Here is a 22,418-nt window from a genome sequence, read left to right as displayed (position 1 = left end):
TTTTAAACTACATAAGAGTCCTATTCCCTCCATAAAGTCTAACTGTTTACCATTTTTATTGCTGGGATGTTGGTGTGTCAAAAGTATACCTTACTTTAAGTTTCAGTTTTTTTATGAGAATGTCTGGTCCTATATATATTGTCCTACCAGTACCATGAAAGCCGCTTCACTGTTTACCCAAGTTACCCAACTACAACTGATCTGTAATTTTGAGTGATACCTCCAGTTACATAATCTCCTAACCTAGCTCTGTTTATACACCTATTACTGAAATTTAAACTATATTTTGTTTTCTGATTCCTTTTCTTTCCCACCCATATATCTACAAAGGATATAGATCCCCTAGAGATTCTCAGTATTTATTTAACCTTTTGTCTTTTTTCTAGTCTCCAAGTACCAAACACCCTATTTATATGTTGTTGAAGTTTAAGTATGGGAAGTTTAAGACAAGTAATATGCAAATGCACAGATAACAATTGAACCAATTTCAGCAATACTTTATTTAATCCAACTCAATTAAAACCTGTATTGTCAGATCTTAGTCTCTCCTAGAGGACCATTTCTATATCACTACCTGCCTAGTGAACATTTCAAACTGTTCCCATAGACATGTCAAACTCAACATGTCCAAAATAGGTATATTGTCTTTCCCCCAAAACCTATGTGACTTTACTTTCCAAGATACCACCGAGCTCCTAGTTATCTAGGTTCACAACCTCATTTTGGTATTATCCTGGATTTCCCTCTCATCCCACAAATTCAGTCATTTGCTAAATGTTGTCATTCTATCTCCATGCATCCCTCATATCTATCTTATTAACCCCACCTACACAGTCACACCTTAGTTAAAGCTCTCATCACCATTGCTTGGACTGTTACAAATATTTCATACAATATTTGGTCTTTTCCCTAAAGGCTCAATATCATGTTTAAGTTTGTATTTTAAAATAAAGGTTAGTTAATATCTTAAAAATAGTGAAATTTCTGATGAATAAAAATAACTTTTTTGAGTATGCAATAACTATTTGACTTTAAATAAGAAAATTCACTGGGTTCACACTCTAATAAAATGTGCTGTATATATCCATGCAGTAGAAGTATTCCTGGCTTCAAATTTCTTGTCCACCTTTATAGAGCACATTTTACATACCTTCATACATACTGATTGGGGCCAACCAAGCTGGACTTCATGCTGATTCTCATATTAGATTGACTCTCCATGTTCATTTTCAGTACTGTTTTCATAGATGGAATGCATCTCCTCCACCTTTCACTTAGAATCCTCAGTTTCTTTCAATACCCAGCTCAAGTACCACTTTTCTTGTGATGTTTCATAATATGTCCTCTGCCGCAGCTACTGCTTTTCCTCAAAATTATCTTGTTTCTACTTCATGCCTTATTTTGTATATATTTGTATATGGATAAGGAGACATCCATCTATCCTTATAATGTCAACTTTTTGAAGGGAAGGACTATCTTTATTTTTTTTATTCCCAGGGCCTATCAAAGCACTTAATGAAATTACAAGTCCGGTATATATCTGTCATAAATGCTTTTTGATTGATCTGGAATTCCACCATCCTGTCTTTCAAAATTAAAGCTTATTCTTTCTTGATAACTTTATGAACTCTGTGTACTGCAGGTAGGTGATAAAGTAGGTATAACACTAAACTTAAAACCATTAAGTCCTGATGAGTTTAAATTTTGCCCCAGACCTCTTACCAGCTAGCTGTATGATCCTGGGCAGATAACTTATCCTGTGTCTGCCTCAGTTTCCTTATCTTTAAATAGGATTAAACAGGATAATGAGATATTTATAAAGTACTTTGCAAATCCAAAACACTGTATAAATGCTAATTATTATTATTGTTGTTATTACTGGCAGAAAAACCTAGTGATTCATATTTCCAGAAGCACTTTAAGTACAATGACTTTTTTCCCCTCTTTGTGTCTTTGGTTATTATCATAAGGCCACACACATTGTGAAAATGTATTCAACAAGTATAAAATGTGCCAAAAATTTTACTGTCTTATTATTAACTTAAAAAGCTGCTTGTTGAATTTAATTGAATAAGGTAAGTTAACTTTTAGATCATTGTTTGGTAGAAATTTTTTTTTTTTTAAGTTCAGGCCTTAGGGGAAAAGTCTTTAATATTACAGTGTGGCACATTTTGTGTGTGAATATTTAGATATCTTAGGTTATATAAATAATCCTGCTTTTTTGCAAATCTTTTATAGGTAGAGTTTTCATTAAAGTTAATAGCAAGATTTTGAAACCTCTAGTTTTCTCTAGTTATCTGGACACAGACCACTAAGATGTAAAAGGTAAATTGATAAAAAAACAAAACAAAACAAACAAACAAACAAACAAACAAAAAACATTTGATTTTCACCCCTTGAAGTGGAATTTTGTTTTTATAGGGATTATGTAACAACAGATAGTCTTCTGATTCTGGTTTCTCTTAATTTTAACTTCAGCTTCCAAACTCACTGAAAAAAAAAAAAAATCAAAAGTTGTGAAGCATTATAGTTTAATGGTGCTTCAAGTGAATGAAAGTTTTCACAGGAAAAATGAACCTTTAATAAACTAGTACAAGCACAAAATAAATGAAGGTATTATACAGAAAGTACTTACTAGCCTATTCAATATATTCTTAATCTTTACTTATGATAATCAAAAGTGAATTAATCAGGTATTATTCTTGCACACATTTTCAGAAAGGAATAAATATTATAATGATGTATATTGCTTTACTAATGTTATGCAAAATTCTTATCTCCGGGACATTAAAGACAAGATCTTGTTTCTTAAAAAATTAATATGTTAAATTATTAAATGATCAAAGAGGATGTTTCTTCCCAAATCTATTCAAGAATTTAGAAATAATATTATTCTGGGAAGCCTTACATTTAAAAGGTCATAAATATTCTCTGAACAAAATATAACTTTGGTTTTTTTTGAAGCACGTTTGATTTTATGCATAGGAAAATATGTCATTTGTTTAACATTACAAAGTTTTCTTATTTCCTTTGTTTGCTTTTAAAAGTTTGTTATAAACACATTTTTGAATCTCAGTTGTACGAACTCCAAAATGTAAAAATTAGATTGAATACTATGGCCCTTCATTGAAAATATCTTCAAAAAGGTAGTTAAGCAAAAATAGATTAATTTAGGTTCACTTTAGATTTAAGTCAGGAAAAATTAGAACTTGAATTTCCATATTGAACCATATATCACTATCACCTAGGTAAATTTTCATTTATTTCATTATCCACTTCACCATTTCTTGTAACATCTCTACCCAGAAAGGTTTGTTATGAAATATTAGGAATTTGCTCTTAAAATTTGTCTTGCAGTAGCTACAGTATTTTTCTTTTGAAGAATTTATCTATTTTTTTATTATTTACTATTTAAGCAAAGAAAGTATAGGCATAACCATTCAAATACAGATTTTGGATTAATTTTTTAACTGACTGTTACAGTGAGCCAAATCTAGGCATAAGAAAAGAACTTCTTTAACAATTAGGCTATCCAACAGTGGATGATGTACCTTGAGAAACAGGGTTCTCCCTCATAATCATAAATCTTGTAAAGAAAAAAACTTTACCAAATTGCCAAAGGAACCTATGAAACAAACAAACAAAAAAATTAAGAACCCATATTGTGGAGGATATGCTGACATGGGTTGAATTAGTTGGCCTCTGAAATCTCTTACATCTCTAAAATTAGAGGATTTTTGTCAGAGACTATCTAAACAAAGGTTTTTAATTAAATTAATATTTATAGAAAGTGTATTCTCCAAAACAGAATAGCAAATAAAAATAAAATTTTAATTTAAAGGAAAAAAATAATAATTTTGTAGTATCATAGAATTTTAAAGCTGGAAATGACCTAAGAAATCATCTTCTTCTGCCCACTTCCTTCATTTTATGCTTAAAGAAACTAATTCTTAACGAAGTTTAATGATTTAATCATGATTCTACAACTATTTGGAAGTAGAATTCAGACTCCAGAACTTTTTTCCACTATTGTTTAACTAGTATTCTTCAAATTAATTCTTTTTTTTTTTTAAAGAATACTTAAATGAAAAAAAAAATGTGATCTAACTTTACAAAAATTATGACTCTCATTTGAAATGCTATGACATTTTAAATGATTATTAAACAAAACTGATCAATTTTTCTCTCTTGCCTGTAATTTTTGAGAGAAGTATAGATTTGTTTCATGAAGTGCAGCTTAGCAGTGAAATTTATTAGTAACAGGAGATACATACTCTTTAAAATGCTTTGTTTCTGCTTGTTTTCTCTGCTAAATTGTTTTCCATTGAATCTATGTTGCTTCTTTGCCACTGTTTTCCACTATAGAAACTCCATCTCGCAACCTTGCTTCTCGTGAGCGCATTTACAAAAATAATGGTGTAGCTGGGCCTGCTTCTGCTCTTTCATCTCTGTCTCAAAAACTAAAGGGTGGGTATGCATGCATTCATGGATGGGACATTCAAAATTTATAAAGGACGTTTGGAAAAGGAAAATAATTTCACCTCAATTCATTTTCATTCCATTCATTGTTAAATAAGAATTTTAAAATGTAATCTTAAGATTGAAATATTTAGAAGTAAGTTTCATATAATTTTACATATATCTTTTATCTCCTCAAAATTATAAATCAGATTTTTATTATTTGATATGGAGTATCTTGTATGCAAAATATTTATATGTAGAAGTATTAATATTCTGTTTTAATAACCAACATAGGCAAAAATACACAATCTTGTGAGTTTTTTGCTTAAAATTTATCTAATGAAACTATCTTTATTTATTTGTGATATATGAAAACTGTTACAGAAATACTATTATAAATTGAATTTTTTCAAAGAAAAATGCTGAGTCTGCAAGCTGATTACATTTTACATCTTTTTTGATAAGATTATGTACATAAATGCCTTCTTGTCCAAGAAATTGTTGGTTGGTATAGCAAACAAAGCAGGTTTCTTAGAATATTCATATAGTAGCCAAGAATGTTTTAAAGATATAAACAGGAAACTACTTAAACTTAGGAAGAAATAGTGACATTCTAAATTTAAAATATATGTAGATCATTGATCTTAAATAGATGTTTTGATTCAAATGTTGCTTTTTTTCTCTATAAAATTCAAGTCAATAAATTTTTAATTTAGTATTTTAAGAGGAGATTCATAAGAACACAATTATTAAAACTATCCTATAAATATTTTTGGGTTAGGGTTTTGTTTTCTAACAAATAAATAAAACAATTTTGTAGATATTATATATGCATACTTTCTCTTCCTTCTCTTATAAACTAGCAGGGCAGTTCATTACTCTTCCAGATAAGGTTTTTCTTCTTTATAGTATGTTTTTATATCAATTGTTTAAAATTTGTTTATTTTTTTAATATACATTGCTTTATGAATCATGTTGGGAGAGAAAAATTGGAGCAAAAGGGAAAAACCATAGGAGAGATGTGAAGTGAACATAGCATGTGTTGATTTACATTCAGTCTTCTTAGTCCCTTTTTCTGGATGCAGATGGCATTTTCTGTCCAAAGTCTGTTGGGATTGCTTTGGATCACTGAACCACTGAAAAGAACCAAGTCTTTCATAGTTGACTTTATATCAGTTTCTAAGGCAATTTTATTCCAATGTAGTGATTTCAGTGAGGGAAAAAAATTGTTATTTAAAAATCAATGTAAAGATAACTGCTTTTTCTCAGTCCGGAGAGATGTTGTTTTTTTGTTTTAAGATTTTGACATGAAAAACTTTGAATGGATTAGGAAGTGTATAGGTATAATAATTTATAAGAACATATTGTTTATGCCAAAAATGTGTGATTGTAAGCTGGTTTTGGTCCTCACAACAACTTTAATAGAGAGGTGCTATTATTATTCCCATTTTACATATGGGAAAACTGAGACAAATAGAGAATAAGTGATTTGTCTTGAGTAACACAGCTATTGAGTATCTGAGACTGCATTCAAAGTCAGGTCTTCATGACTCCAGATTTAGGGTTTTAATTAGCAGCCCCTAATTGTCTAAAGCATAAAGGTGCATTTCATTTCATATAGATAAGTCCTACATCTTAAAATATACATTATAACATGCTGAATTTTATGCAGATAAATCATAATTTTTCAAATTTAATTTAAGAAATTATTCCTAGCACATAAAAAAATTATTGCTACCAAAATTTCTCATGTCTGTGTTAAATATTACAAAATATTACCTCTTGCATATATGAGGAAAATCTTCACTTCACAAAGGAATATCAGTCATTGTTGGACACTTTAAACTACACTAAACTCCAGACAAGCAGACATGCTAACTTGCCCAAACAGCTAATATTTAGAAACTATTGTCATCCAGCAGTCACTGAAACAGAAGAAACACTGTATGTGTGTGTGTGTGTGTGCGCGCAACGCGCACGCACACGCATGTGTTTTAGTAGAACTTTTAGAAAATGTGTGAATTCAAAACGATGGAAAGGAAGGATGGAATATCAATGGCTCTTTTCAGTCTGGGAGAGATGACATAATTAAATCATGTTTTTGAAACATTCTCTTTGGAAAGAAGTTAAATCCGTCTTTTAAATTAAAGTAGCTATCAGCCAAGCAGACAGTGTTTCTTGGCTACTGGTGCAGTCAAATTGCTTAACCTCCTTGAAGGCAGGGACTTGAATTCTTGTCTTTGTTTCTTTAGAACTTTGAACCCAGAATGCAGGCCACATCTCTTGATACACATTGGCTGTGTTATATTGAGAAAGTCACTTAACTCTGAATGCTCTGGGCATCTCTTTAAGATTCATAGTTGCAGAGAAGGTAGCTACCTTTTTTGGTAGAGAGAGTTTGCTCATCCGATTGTTGCCTATATAAGTAAATTCATACCTCTGTCCTTATTCTTTATCGCCTTGCATGCTGCCTGGCACATAGTGGGTTAATAAATGTTTAGAGATAGAGTAAATATACTCCCACATAACTATCTACAAACAACTAAATTGAGGAAATGGTAGTTTTGACTTGGGATGGAAAGATAGATAAATTTTTAGGAAAATTCACTACACCTAAAAGGAATTGAGAAATTCCCTAGAATGAAATTTAGAACACACAGAAAGCCCAACTTTAGGGCCATCAAGATAATGTGAATAGATGTGGGAGTATGCTATATACCATTCGTCTATCTTTTAAAAGTATTGTTTAAGAATGACTCTGCAAAAAGGGTAAGAAACATTTTTTCCCACATAACTTCTTGTTTGCATCTCAGAACTCAAACAGTGACTTACATTAGGAGGTAACTAAAGGAACTCATTTCCCATTTAAAAAATCTATTTCAATTTCTAGATGACCAACTTTAAAGAAATAATTGATTTTTTTTTTAGCACAACCTGTTGATAACTTGGAAATGTCATATAAATTGCATGGTAAACAGTGTTCAAGCATTGGTAGTTTATTAATTTTAAATTGTTCCAGTATGTTTAATAAAGCAAGACTCTGGTAGGCAATCTGATTAATAGAATGTACATATCTAGAGATAATAAAGCTAGTAAGAAAACATATTCAACTAATCTCCACTGAAAATTTGCTTTAGTACTTTAACTTTTACAAGCTATGTTTCTTCCATTTCTAGATTCTAGTCTAGTCAGTGAGAGTTTGGTTTTCTCTTTTTGTTCATCAGTTTTCATTTAAAACTTTTTTATTTAGTAGAACTTTTGATAAATGATTTTCTTTATACTTTAATTATAATAAACATATAGTACATGTTAATTTTGCAGCTAGAAAAATATTTTGGGTTGCTATAGTATGTTATAATTAAAAATTTTTCATCAAAAATATTTTTCTTCTTTGTCCTTGGTTTTTGTTTTCAATCTGAAATACTTTTTAACCATAAAATGCTATAAAAGCATTATTTTTGCAAACAAATTTTGACAAAATTATATCTTTGTGTTCAACTACAATGCATTTTGCATGCCTAATAAGTTTTCAGTGAATTGTAATTTTAACAATATCTTTTACTCTGAAATGAATTACACAGGTGATCGAGGAAATTTCTCTTTGGCCTCTAGACCAGCCTCTCCAGCAGGAAAATCAGATATATCCTCTAAACACAGAATTGAAAGCCGGTCACCTAAGCTTGATGGACGTTTGAGCAGGACTGTTACGGATCAAAAGAAACCAAGAGGCACAGAAGGTTTATCTGCTAGTGAATCCCTCATGTTGAAATCTGATGCTGCAAAGCTGAGGTCAGATTCTCACAGTAGGTCCTTATCTCCTAATCATAATACCTTGCAAACGCTAAAATCTGATGGGAGAATCTCTTCTGGCCTTAGAGCGGAGTCTCCAGGGCCAGGATCTCGATCATCTTCTCCTAAGCCAAAGACTCTCCCATCCAATAGGTCCAGTCCATCAGGTGCTAGTCCTCCACGCTCCTCTTCTCCACATGACAAGAATCTACCTCAGAAAGGCCCTGCTCCTGCTAAGGCAAAGCTTGACCCTCCTCGGGAACGATCCAAATCAGACTCCTATACACTGGATCCTGATACTCTCCGCAAGAAAAAGATGCCCCTCACAGAACCACTGAGAGGTCGATCCACATCACCTAAACCAAAAATAATACCAAAAGATTCTAAAGTTTCTCCTGGAACTGAAAATAGAGCTCCTTCTCCACACGTCGTGCAAGAAAATCTTCATAGTGAGGTAGTTGAGGTCTGTACTTCTAGTACCTTAAAAACAAATAGTATAACAGACAGCACTTGTGATGAGAGTACTGAATTCAAGAGTGTGGATGAAAGCTCCAATAAAGTGCACTTCAGCATAGGAAAAGCACCCGTGAAGGATGAGCAGGAAATGAGAGCTTCTCCAAAGGTAAGCCGAAAATGTGCAAATCGACACACCAGGCCCAAAAAGGAAAAGTCAGGCTTTCTTTTCAAAGGAGATGGATCCAGATCTTTAGAGCCAGCTAAGCAAGCAATGTCCCCTTCTGTTGCCGAATGTGCCAGAGCTGTCTTTGCTTCTTTCCTTTGGCATGAAGGTATAGTCCATGACGCAATGGCTTGTTCTTCCTTTCTCAAATTTAATCCAGAACTTTCTAAAGAACATGCTCCAATAAGAAATAGTTTGAATAGTCAACAGCCTACAGAGGAAAAAGAAACAAAATTGAAAAATAGGCACTCATTAGAAATATCATCTGCTCTTAATATGTTTAATATTTCACCTCATGGACCAGATATATCTAAAATGGGTAGCATCAACAAAAATAAGGTATTGTCAATGCTTAAGGAACCACCTCTCCATGAAAAATGTGAGGATGGAAAAACAGAAGCCACTTTTGAAATGTCGACACACCATACAATGAAATCCAAATCCCCTCTTCCTTTAACCTTGCAACACTTGGTAGCCTTTTGGGAAGACATTTCTTTGGCTACCATCAAAGCTGCTTCCCAGAACATGATATTTCCAAGTCCTGGCTCTTGTGCAGTACTTAAAAAGAAAGAGTGTGACAAAGATAATAAAAAGACCAAGAAAGAAAAAAAGAAAAAAGAAAAGGCTGAAGCCAGGCCAAGGGGTAATTTGTTTGGTGAGATGGCCCAGCTTGCTGTGGGGGGACCAGAGAAAGATACCATCTGTGAGCTATGTGGAGAATCACATCCATATCCAGTAACTTACCACATGAGGCAAGCTCATCCAGGTAAGATATTAACATTAAATATATTTCATCAAACAGTATTGTCAGGATATATTACTTTTAGGTGGGTTCATCCAACAGATTTTATTAAAAAGTCAAAAGATTTGTTGTATTGAATTTATAAAATAACCCATTTTACTAATTTTTATACGGAATTTTTTTAATTTTAAAAGAAAGAAATTTAATCACAAATTAAATAATTTATATGTGATATATATAAATAATTCAACATATAAATATTGATATATAAACACAATTTCATCAGGATTGGGCCTCAGGTGGGGAGCGGTGTTGGAGGAATAGATTCTCTTTCTAACACTGTATTGATTAGCAGTTTTAAAAATTAATTTAATGTAAATATTAGTGTTTTGGTAAATGTGTAAGTTATTTAGAAATTTACAATTCTAAATATACAAAATGATTATAGACAGTTTCTTATTTTTAATTTTCAGATATAACTTATCATTGAAGTAAGATCTAAAGACATATTTTTAAAATCTTCATTTTGATTATTTTTCTAAGGTTGTGGCCGGTATGCAGGTGGACAAGGTTATAATAGCATTGGACACTTTTGTGGAGGATGGGCAGGTAATTGTGGTGATGGTGGCATAGGAGGAAGCACTTGGTATCTGGTGTGTGATCGTTGCAGGGAAAAATACCTCCGTGAAAAGCAAGCAGCAGCAAAGGAAAAGGTATAGCTCCATATAATAGTGTTGATGATTAATATGTGTGATGTATATAAAAATCTCTGTTATTGAATAATAAAAATAACTTGTACCTCACTTTGACTTAGAGCACAGGCACAGCTCATTCACAGTGGACATTTTCACTCCATGTTTAACTGTAAGCAAGTCACTTCACTTCTCTGACTTAGTTTTATCATCTTTGGAAAGACAGGAGTCAGATGAGATAATTTCTAAAATCCCTTCAAAATCTGAATCAGTCTGATAATATTGTGATCCTTATAGTATCCTCATTTTTATTTTATTCTCCCTCTTTTTAAATTGTCTTCTGCCTATACTTTGAACTTGCAGTTGTTTCATTGACATCACTTATTCATAATAGCATTATGAAATAAGTTTTTCAACTCTTATATCAAAATTATATATGTATAATAATGTGTGATAATACAATAAAAATTTATCCTATCCTATTCAAATGTTGACATTTAGGTTTTTTATTTTTGCTGAAAAGTTATAAAGGAAACATAATTTACAAGAGGCAAAAGGGAAAATAGCTTCATTGTTTATATTTGATAAAAAGAATATATGAAATGAATATTGTTTTCGGTGGTTAGAATAATTTAAGGGAACAAACTGATATGTAAGAACTAGAGGACTCATAGATTCAGGTATTGAAGAACTTTCTAATTAACAAGAATAAGAATAGCAAGCATTTTTATAGACCTTAAAGGTTTGCAAAATGTCTTATATTATTTTATGTAATCCAGACAGCCATCATATATGGTAGATACAACTATAATCCCCATTTTTAGATGAGGAAACTGATACTGAGATTAAGTAACTTGCTGAGCAATTCCATAGGTAAATAAGTCCCTAGAAGTTGAAAGTTAAACACATCTTCCTAACTCCAGATCTAACACCTGTTCACTTTGCCATTTAGCTCTTTCACTTTATGAGATCACTAAGAAGTATTAACATTCTTCCTTTGCTAGGTAAAACAATCTAGGAGAAAAACAATGCAAGTTAAGACTCCTCGTGCCTTGCCCACCATGGAGGCCCACCAAGTAATTAAAGCAAATGCACTCTTCCTGTTGTCCTTGAGTAGTGCTGCTGAACCCAGTATTCTGTGCTACCATCCCACAAAACCATTCCAGTCTCAGCTTCCAAGTGTAAAAGAAGGTATATCTGAAGATCTTCCCATCAAAATGCCTTGCCTGTACCTTCAGACATTAGCAAGGTAATGATGGCTATTCTTTGACTCTATTGACAGCTCTTATTGTATAACTGATATTTTACCAGAAGTTCCAGTATTTGTTATGTTTACCACAGAATATGTGGTACTATACAAACCAACACAAAACCAGTCTCAGTGGAATTTGTATTTTAATTTGACATGATCTATATGTCCTCAACATGCAGTGTAATAAATAGTGGTTTAATATTTAACATGTATTGGTCAACCTGCAATCTGGGGGAAGGGATGGGGGGAAGGAGGGGAAAAGTTGGAACAAAAGATCTTGCAATTATCAATGCTGAAAAATTTACCCATGCATATATCTTGTAAATAAAAATCTATAATAATAATAATAAATAAATAAATAGTGATTTAGAAAAAGTTGGCTGAGCTAATGTCAGTGTCCCAGATAAACAGCAGTGAATTGTATTCATTTTTATATCTAGAAAATGAAATACTTAAGTGAAACCAATTCTTGTGGACAAAAAAAATGTGTTTTAGGAAATGATTTATCTTATAATAATCCTTTTTTTTCCTTTTGTTTAAATTATTCTTTAATTTTTTAGGTTAAGGAAGAGTTAAAAAGAAAGAGGTGAATTGGATAGAAATTTTTCAATTTTTTTATCTACAGTGTCCATATTACTGCCAGTAACTAGATAAATCTCATTCTGATTATTGGATTAAAATTTAACTGAGATCCAAAGATAAAAACAAAGAGCAGTCTCTGTTTTGATTATTTATACTCTAAGTATACATTTTAATATGTTTTTTACAGATAATTAGAAATGCATATATATGTGTGTGTATATAAATATGTATATATAAATGTGTCAAATTTATTAGAATACAAACTATTCCCTAGTCAAAGGATACGAACAGGTAATTTTCAGACAAAAAAATCAAAATTATCTAGTCATAGGAAGAAGTGCCCAGAATCACTTTTGATTAGCAAAATGCAAATTAAAACAACTCTGAAATACATTCTTATACCTGTCAGATTGACTAATATATGTAAATTATATAAAAAAATAATAAGGGTTGGAGAAAATATGGGAAAATGGGAACACTAATGCACTGTTGATCAAATTGTGGCCTGATTCAGCCATCTTTGAGAGCAATTTGGAATTATGCCCAAAGGACAATCCATCTGTGCAAATCCTTTCATCCAATAATACTACCACTAGGTGTGTATCTGAAGGAGATCATTTAAAAAAGGGGAAAGGATCTACATATACAAAAATATTTATAGCAGCTCTTTTTGTGGTGGTAAAAATTTGGAAATGTGAGAAAATGTCCATCAATTGGAATGACTGAATAAGCTGGGATATGTGAATTTAATGGAATACTATTATACAATAAGAAATGATGAGCAGAAAGATTTCAAAAATACCAGGAAATACATACATACATACATACATATATATATATATATATATATATATATAGATGCTAAGTGAAATGAGCAGAACCAGGAAAATACTCTACACAGTATCAGTATCAGCAACATTGTGTGTGATGATCAATTGTGAAGGACTCAGTTCTTCTCACCAACAAAGGACTCACAATGGAAAATGTTATCCACATCCAGAGAAAGAACTGTTGGATTCTGAATGCATATTGAAACATACTATTTTCACTGTTGGTCTGCTTCTTTCACCTGTGACTAGTATGGAAATATATATAACCTATATCAAAATTCTCACCCTTTTAGGAAAAGGAGGGAAGGGAGAGAGGAAGAAAAAGTTGGAAGTCAAAATTTTATTTAAATGAATGCTAAAAATTGTCTTTACATATAATTTAAAAAAACACTATTAAAAAATAAAAATCAGACATAAAAAGGAATGTAGAAAGATCTAGATAATTGTCATAATGTTCTCTTTAAATTATCATGTGTAATCTAATTCAGGCATCATCATGAAAATTTTGTGGGATATCAGGATGACAACCTCTTTCAAGATGAAATGAGGTATTTACGCTCAACATCTGTACCTGCACCATACATATCAGTAACTCCTGATGCAAGCCCTAATGTATTTGAGGAGCCAGAAAGTAATATGAAATCCATGCCACCAAGGTATGTCAGTTCTGTTCTTCTCTTTGTCAAAATACAAATTTGGCAGGAAAATAGGTCACTGAACTAGAAAGGAAATTCCAGAGATTGTCTTATATAGACTTTGGCCAATGAGGCACCATAAAAATCACAAAAATAATAAATTATCAAAAAACTTTTATTAATCACTTTTTATGAAAAACATTAAAAAATTATTCATGCAGAAAGTAAAAAATATTAGTATGGACTGGATCATAGGATTTTAGATATATAAGAAGAAATTATGTAATTTAACTTCCTGAACCTTTACAGTTAGGAAAAATCTTTTCTAATTGAACTGTCATCCAGAGTAGGTACTTCTTCCTTTCCTCTTACTTCCTTCTAATCTTTTCCAAGTTTTATTTCTGATCTTATCATTTCCTTGAAACTTCACCCTTCCGAATTACCAATCCTCTTGTAAAACCTAGTGGTCTTTTCTCAAGTCTTATTCTTGTCCTCTTTGCAGTATTTGATGTTGATTACTTTCTCCTCTTTGATTTCTTCTTTCTGAATTTTCCTGGCACTGCTCTCTCTTGTTTCTCTTCATACCTATGTGGCTATTCTCATGCACATCTTGGTCCTGAGCCCTTAATGTCTTCACATTTCTCTGTCCATCATCTCAGATCTACAAATCCAGCCCTGAATTCCATTTCTATGTCATCAACTGCCTATTTCAAATTGGAAGATCTATAGGTATCTCATACTCCTATCCAAAATATTATCTCGTCTCCCCCTCCAATTCTGCCTTACCCCTCTAAACTATCCTATTATTGTGGAACCTAACACTGTTATTCCGGTCATCCAGTTTTACAACTTCAGTGAAATCCTTAACTCATTAATCTCATTCACTCCACGCATTTATTCTTTACCAGATCTTATCCTTTCTCCCTTTGTGAAATCTCTTACCTCTGACTCATTTATCTAGCATTTCTCTTGCCTGGACTTTCAGTTATTCTTGCCTCAAGCCTCTCTTTGCACATGAATTCATCCTCCACAAGCAGTCAGTGTTTTCTCTCAAGTGCAGACAAATATGACCATGTTTCACACTACTTCTTCCTTTGAGAGACTCTCTAACATATCTGAAATCAAATATAAAATCTTTTGTTTGGTATCTAAAGTTTTTCTCAACCTGACTTCTTCTTAAAGCTACATTCTTCTTACATTCTACTTTCTTCCATGTATAATCTAGCCATGCCAGTTTTTTCATTCTTTTTTGTACATGATGCTTTATGTACTATCATTGTGCCTTGTGAAGACTGTTCTCCTTTCTTACTCAACCTTCAGGAATCTTGTCTTCCTACATGCCACAGTTCATATCACAACTTGTATAGAAGGTTTTTCTGGTCCGCCAGGTACTAGGGCTTTCCCTTTAAAGGTTGTCTTCCATCGACTCTAGATGGATATTTTACATATATTACATACATGGATATTTAATATATGTATATATATATATCCTGATATATGTTTTGTTTCGTTAAAGCGTAAGCCCCCTTAGGGAAAACAAACATACTTGTTTTTCCATTTAACACAGAGGCATGTGGTACCAAGCACTTAATAAATGCTTGTTGATTGATTGGTTTATAAATGAACCGCCTACAAAAAGACTTTCTAAACATTTCCTTGTTACAAGAATTTCTACATGATTATCCTCCACACATATCTATATAAATGACATTTTAAACAAGTATGTAAGTATAGAATTTGGGTTTTTGTACAATATTTACACAATAATGAGTCCAGAGAATTATATTTTTTCAAATTAATTAGGTAAGTGAGGTAATGAAAATTATTATAATAAACCAGAAGGGTAAATTGGAATAGGAAGTATCCCAATTCCACAATACAATTTGGAAAAGGAATTCAAGGTAGAAGGAAGAAGATAAAAGGAATATTGAGTAAATATGCCTTACAAACTTCCTTTTCTTATTTTGCTGTCTTTATGAAGCATTCCATATGGGAGATTCCATATATTTTAGCTTTAAAGGAAAAAAAGTAGAAAAATTATGAATTTACTATGGATTGAATCAGAATCCACTGAATTTGTTTTATCTAAAACAAAATATAAGAATAAAATGATGCTAACACCCAGTAACAGTCCTGTTATAACCAAAAAATTAATATCTTCCCATTACTTAGTGCATAGATTTGTACTATACAGCAAAAATATTGTGAAATGCTATTCAGAAAAAAAAATGCTTAAAAATTTTGTTTTCAGCTTTATTAGGCATTTGTGTATATGTGGCGAGTTTCTTTCTATATTCAGTTTTCCACTAATCCTTGAAATAAAGGTTCCTTCATTTTCAAGACCACATCTGCACTGTTTTTAAAAAACATAAGCAAATTTTTATGCCTTGTCTTTCTCCTTTCACAGAAAAAGAAAATAACTACATTTCAATTTATAAACAAATGTTTTTTAAAAATGAAAACTGGGTGGGATATTGGGGAAGCTGAAATAAGCTAATATTGTGGGGCTTTAAAAAAAAGTAGTCATTTTTCCCCATGAGAAATATAATTATATATTTGTCCATAATATTATAAAATTAATATATATGGTCTACATTAATTGTTTTTTGTTCCTTTCCTTGCCATTTCTACAGTTTAGAGACTAGTCCCATAACAGATACTGATTTGGCAAAACGAACTGTCTTCCAAAGATCCTATTCAGTTGTTGCCTCAGAATATGACAAACAGCATTCCATTTTGCCTGCACGTGTTAAGGCCATTCCTAGGAGAAGAGTTAACAGTGGAGATACTGGTAAGAGCAAAGGTCAAAAGTAAACCCTTCCTCAGCACAAAATATATATATTTCCAAAACTCCAAGAAGATAATAATACATCCATATCCCTGTCTTGGTGATTTCTTTTTCTTTTCTTTCTTTTTTTTGTGTGATTTTATTTTTGCTATTATATTCACACTTTAAATTTGACTAATAATATTGATAATAATACCTCACATTTTTATCACACTTTTTAATTATTGATATTTTACTATGAAAAATGCAAAATTACTATCATTTTTTAGGATACTGTAGTTTATAATGAGAGTAGCTTCTTCCAGTATGTGCTAATCTATTCTACTAACCAGAGCCTTTCTTCACTGTAATCAAAACATCAAATCAAAGCATCAAAATTTTTCTTCAAGTAACTGAATAGAGACATCTATTTTGCTTCTTAAGAATTAAGAAAAAAAATTTCTCCTTAAGAAATCTTTACAATCTTGATTATTGCTATTTTTTACAAGCAGGAGTGTGAGTGGCTTTGAAATAAATTCTCTTTTTTAACAAGTAGTATCTCCCTAAAATTTCTAATTCCTTAATGTTGTCATGTCTAAACTGTTGAATATTAATATTATAGATTTTGCCTATGAAAAACAACTATTCTGATGTTTCAAACTAATACTTTACTTTTTTTTTTTTAATAGAAGTTGGTTCCTCTCTCTTAAGACATCCTTCTCCTGAGCTTTCTCGACTAATTTCAGCCCATAGTTCACTTTCCAAAGGAGAAAGAAATTTTCAATGGCCAGTTTTAGCTTTCGTTATACAACACCATGATCTGGAAGGTCTGGAAATAGCAATGAAACAGGCCTTACGGAAATCTGCTTGCCGAGTTTTTGCTATGGAGGTATGAGCATGTTAATAAAACTATTAGATTTCTGGGTAGTTCAGTTTAATGAAACTGCTTAATGGGTTTGGAGGCATCCATGCAAAGGAAAATGACAGCATTAAGATATAAGAAGATATAACAGATTCAATAAATGTTTATTAAGGGGTTGTTATATGTGAGGCATCCTAAGATCTAGAAATGGATATAAAGGTAGAAATGACCATGGCCTTACTCAACGAGTTTACAACTTAATGAGGATAAAAAATAAGCACTCAATTAAGAATTATTGAGAATGTTGAGAAGTCTAGGGGAAGTCCAGTCAAAGGTCAAGGAAGTATTTGAAGAGATTGATGTCACCTGAAAGAGAAAGGATAGAGATGCTTTCTGCAGCTGTTAGTATCCCGGCTGGGCTTCTATTATAAACAGCTTCACAAGATGAAGGTGCAGAATGGGTAGAGAAGCAGAATGGGTCTAAGCATTAGGGGGTACTCAGAAAGGTGCTGAGATGAAAAGAGCCCACTGAAAATGAAAGTGATCCACTTTGGTAGGAATATAGAGGAAGTTAAATGAATAGTTGGTTGGGGCCAAGTGATGGAGGGCTGTGAATACTAGAAATGAGGCTCTGTTGTTTGTATTGTAGACCATGGGAAACCACTAAAAGTTTTGTGAAGAGGTGAACATTTTTAATGTACTACATTAGTTTGATTTCCTGGGCAGCAGTGAGAAGGGATTAGAAAGGGGATAAACTAGAAGCAAAAAAAAAACAATGAACTTAATAGTGAAAGCAAAATGAGGTAAGGACCTGAAAAGGGTAGATACAGCAGAACTATACAGAAATCAGATATGAGATATTGAGGAAGTTAAGTTGGCAGGATTTGGCAATTAATTCAATATATGGGATGAAGGAAAGGGAAGAAATAACAAATAACTTTAAGATTAAGTACCCTTCCTTTACAATTCCTAGAGTCAAGGAATAACATCAAAAGGAATCCAGCTTTTTCCACATAATTCATTGAGCCTTTGCTTTCTCCTCTTTCTTCATAGCTTTTAGCTGTAGGGAACAGGTTTTTTTTTCCTCAAAAATAATTAGTAAACTATATCCCACTGTTTTCCCATCTCTGTGGTTTTTTTCATCATAGAGTGAGACCTGGATAGGACCTAAGAATCCATCTAATCCAGCCCCCATTTTTACAGCTGAGGAAACTAAGACCGAAAGTGGTTGTCACTTGTCTGTGGTTACAGAGATAGTAAGAAAGTCATTTTTCACTGAGTAATGCTGTCCTCAAGTGTCAATCCTAAATATCCTTTTTCAGTTTGTTATTGCAGTTTGTATAGCGTTACACATCTCAGTCCAAACTTCAAATTGTGGTATAGAGTAAGTTTTCTGTTGTCTTAATAAATAGCCTCATTCTCTAGTTATCTTAAGCTGTATTCTGCTGATTCTGTATCATTTGAGTCTTTTTAGTGTCTCTCTTCCCAAAAATAAACTTCCATTTTACACTGAAAGTGAAGGTTGCTATGGTGAGAATGTATAAGCAATAAGTCTGAACTACTCTCTCTAAAAGTTTGGCAATGAAAGGGAAAAATAGAGATGCCTACTTTATAGGGAACTAGCCTTAAATTTCATAAGTTTAGAGTTAGAACATATTTCCGTGCCATCCAGACAACCACTCTTTTTTTTCAGATAAGAAAACTGTGGCTCAGGAAGATTAGAGAGACCTATCCAAGACCAGACAGGGCGAAGAGTTAGGATTTAAACCCAACTCATTTCAAGTTTCCAAATTCATATCACCTTCTAACCATCATGTCTTCTATGTGTTGACTCAGTTTAACTGAGTCACTAACTACAAATTTAAGCACATTGAAGTAAATTATTAATAGTTAACTATGTTACCTGATTTCCAAAATTCCTTAAGTCAAACTAATTAGCCCTTTAGAGAATTCCAAAGGGCTAGAAATGATGTTCATGTTTTGATTCTTCTCCAGTAATAAATATGCAATTAATTATTATTAATTACCTCTCTATATAACCTAAAACTATCTTAATTGTCAAGTGTTTTAAGAGCAACATACTTATCACTTTGTGTTTCCTGTCAGGTTGTTTTTTTGGTTGTTGTTGGTTTTTTTTAATAAGTATCAACACTGGTAATAGGAAATTCTTTTTTAAAAAAGAGAGAATTTAATTTGTTCAGCATTTGAAAATCATTTCTTTTGGTAATGCTGAATGTTAATTGACGAGCACTATGACTTATCATTTAGGATATTTATTCAAAGAAGTAAAACATATTTTATTATCTTAATAATACAGGATTATTTCCCTCAATTTTTAAAAGAGGTTGAGAGTGAAATTAAGAGTGTTTAAAGGGCAGCATACTTCTAAGAAAATGTTTGACCAAAATTCTTTATCTTTCCCTGAGCTATTTATTAAATATGTGAATTCAGAATGCCTGAGTTTAAGAAAAGGTTTATGTTTCTTTTCATATATATACTGTATTTGTTGCTACTTAATTTATTTCACAAAAATTTTATCTCTGCAACTTCAATTATTTAGGCTTTCAATTGGCTTTTGTGTAATGTCATCCAAACCACTTCTCTCCATGATATTCTCTGGCATTTTGTGGCTTCACTGACCCCTGCTCCAGTGGAACCAGAGGAAGAAGATGATGAAGAAAATAAAGCAAACAAGGAGAATGCAGAACAGGTATGTGTGAAATTTCTTATAAATAACAGTATTTCATTTGGACAGAAAAAAAAATTGAGAGTTTATCCGTCATTCTCATAGCTAAATGGTAAGAAACAAATTTTTCCATACATATTGATTCCCCACTTAAAATGGGTTTAATTGCTAGGGGAAAAAAGTAATAAAAATTAAATCTGGTTCTACCCTAAAAATATTTATATTTCTGGAAAAGAACAACTAATTTCTCGTAGGAATGTTTACAAATATCAAAAAAGTCAACCAAGTTACATATTCTGTATGCTATATCAAATAAAAATTTCTAAGGGTATATGATTCAAATGAGACAAAACAGATTACCAGTTACATAAAATTGTGCTTAATAAGGTACATTTTCTTTTTGTACTATGGAATGCTTTTTCTTCTTCCTAATTTCAACCTTATTAGTTTTTTTTTAAATAACTTTTTATTGACAGAACCTATGCCAGGATAATTTTTACAGCATTATCCCTTGCACTCACTTCTGTTCCAATTTTTCCCCTTCCTCCCTCCACCCTCTCCCCCAGATGGCAAACAGTCCTATACATGTTAAATAGGTTACAGTAGATCTTGGATACAATATATTTGTGCCGAACTGAACAGTTCTCTTGTTGCTCAAGGAGAATAGGATTTAGAAGGTATAAATAACCGAGGAAGAAGAACAGAAATGCAAGCAGTTTACATTCATTTCCCAGTGTTCTTTTTTTGGGTGTAGCTGCTTCTGTCCATTCTTGATCATTTGAAACAAAGTTAGATCTTCTCTTTGTTGAAGAAATCCACTTCCATCAGAATACATCCTCATACAGTATCGTTGTTGAGGTATATAATGATCTCCTGGTTCTGCTCATTTCACTCAACATCCAGTTCATGTAAGTCTCGCCAATCCTCTCTGTATTCATCCTGCTGGTCATTTCTTACAGAACAATAATATTCCATAGCATTCATATACCACAATTTACTCAACCATTCTCCAATTGATGGGCATCCATTCATTTTCCAGCTTCTGGCCACTATAAACAGGGCTGCCACAAACATTTTGGCACATACAGGTCCCTTTCCCTTCTTTAGTATCTCTTTGGGGTATAAGCTCAGTAGAAATATTGCTGGATCAAAGGGTATCCACAGTTTGATAACTTTTGGGGCATAGTTCCAAATTGCTCTCCAGAATGGCTGGATGTATTCACAATTCCACCAACAATGTATCAGTGTCCCTGTTTTCCCACATCCCCTCCAACATTCCGCGTTATCTTTCCCTGTCATTCTAGCCAATCTGACATTTCAACCTTATTTTTACTGCAACAAATCAAATGGTGAAAGAAACTTTCACCAGAATCATGGAATTCAGTTCTTCTGTAAGTTGATATTTAATAGATTCTGCAGAAATCATTGAAAAAATCTAGAGCTTCTTCATTACTCTTTGGGACATTGATTGAGAGCTTGCTATTTTTCTAACCTCTTTTTCTCATTTTAAATTTTCATAAACCAAGAGAAGATAAAAGTTGTAAAAACAAACATCTTGAACTTTAGTTTTATTAACCCTACAATTTCACTGTCTTTGTTTACTTTTTTTTTTTAATTGTATTAAGTCCCTAATAGATGTATAGTTTAAAAGTGATCGTCATGCCCTCAGAAAGCAGATATTCTGCTGGAGTGGGAGAGGTTCAAAATGTATACAGATGGGTACAATAGAAGAATAATATGTTATGGAAAAACCCAGATATACTGTTGTTGGACATTTTGATGGGAGACAATACATTTTCTCCTGGAAAAATCAGGGACAACCTCATGGAAAAGCTGGCCTTGAGAGGAGAAAAGAGTTCTGATGGAAACAGGAAAGGAATTTCTTATAGTTATGGAAGGATGACATGGGAGAATGTTTTGGAAGCCAAAAAAGCAGCATTCGCAATGTTGGTAGTTATGTGTAATAATCCAGCCAGCCATTCTGGAGAGCAATTTGGAACTTATGCCCAAAGGGTTATAAAACTGTTCATATCCTTTGATGCACCAGTGTTTCTACTGAGTCTGTATCCCAAAGAGATCATTAAAAAGGGAAAAGGACCCATATGTGCAAAAATGTCTGTAGCAGCTCTTTTTGTGGTAGCAAGGAATTGGAATTTGAGTATATGGCTATCAATTGGGGAATGGCTGAATAAGTTATGATATATGAAAATAATGGGATATTAATTTTCTATAAAAAATGATGAATAGGCTGGTTTTTAAAAGGCCTGGGAAGATTTACAAGAACGGATACTGAGTGAAACAAGCAGAAAACATTGTACACAATAATAGCAAATTTGTGTGGTGATCATCTAAGATACACTTGTTTCTTCTAAGCGATTCAGTGATCCAAAGTCCAGTAAACTTTGGAAAACACCATTCAGAGAGAGAACTGTGGAAACTGA

At 32.4% G+C, this 22,418-nt stretch overlaps 1 protein-coding gene across 2 annotated transcripts in view; it reads left to right on the top strand.

Moving 5' to 3' along the window:
* Positions 1 to 22,418, top strand: part of MYCBP2 (MYC binding protein 2) — a 312,149-nt gene that overhangs the window by 249,554 nt on the left and 40,177 nt on the right. The window contains exons 57-64 of one of the 2 annotated variants that reach the window (XM_031958522.1): positions 4,366 to 4,467; positions 8,043 to 9,695; positions 10,215 to 10,384; positions 11,368 to 11,612; positions 13,516 to 13,683; positions 16,296 to 16,453; positions 17,119 to 17,318; positions 19,852 to 20,001. In XM_031958522.1, the coding sequence (XP_031814382.1) occupies positions 4,366 to 4,467; positions 8,043 to 9,695; positions 10,215 to 10,384; positions 11,368 to 11,612; positions 13,516 to 13,683; positions 16,296 to 16,453; positions 17,119 to 17,318; positions 19,852 to 20,001 (2,846 nt within the window). The remainder of the gene's footprint in view (positions 1 to 4,365; positions 4,468 to 8,042; positions 9,696 to 10,214; positions 10,385 to 11,367; positions 11,613 to 13,515; positions 13,684 to 16,295; positions 16,454 to 17,118; positions 17,319 to 19,851; positions 20,002 to 22,418) is intronic. The other variant, XM_031958523.1, reaches the window with a different exon arrangement.

Source organism: Sarcophilus harrisii, chromosome 3, assembly GCF_902635505.1.
Source record: "Sarcophilus harrisii chromosome 3, mSarHar1.11, whole genome shotgun sequence".
Lineage (NCBI taxonomy): Eukaryota > Metazoa > Chordata > Mammalia > Dasyuromorphia > Dasyuridae > Sarcophilus > Sarcophilus harrisii.
This window is presented reverse-complemented; position numbering and strand designations above follow the sequence as displayed.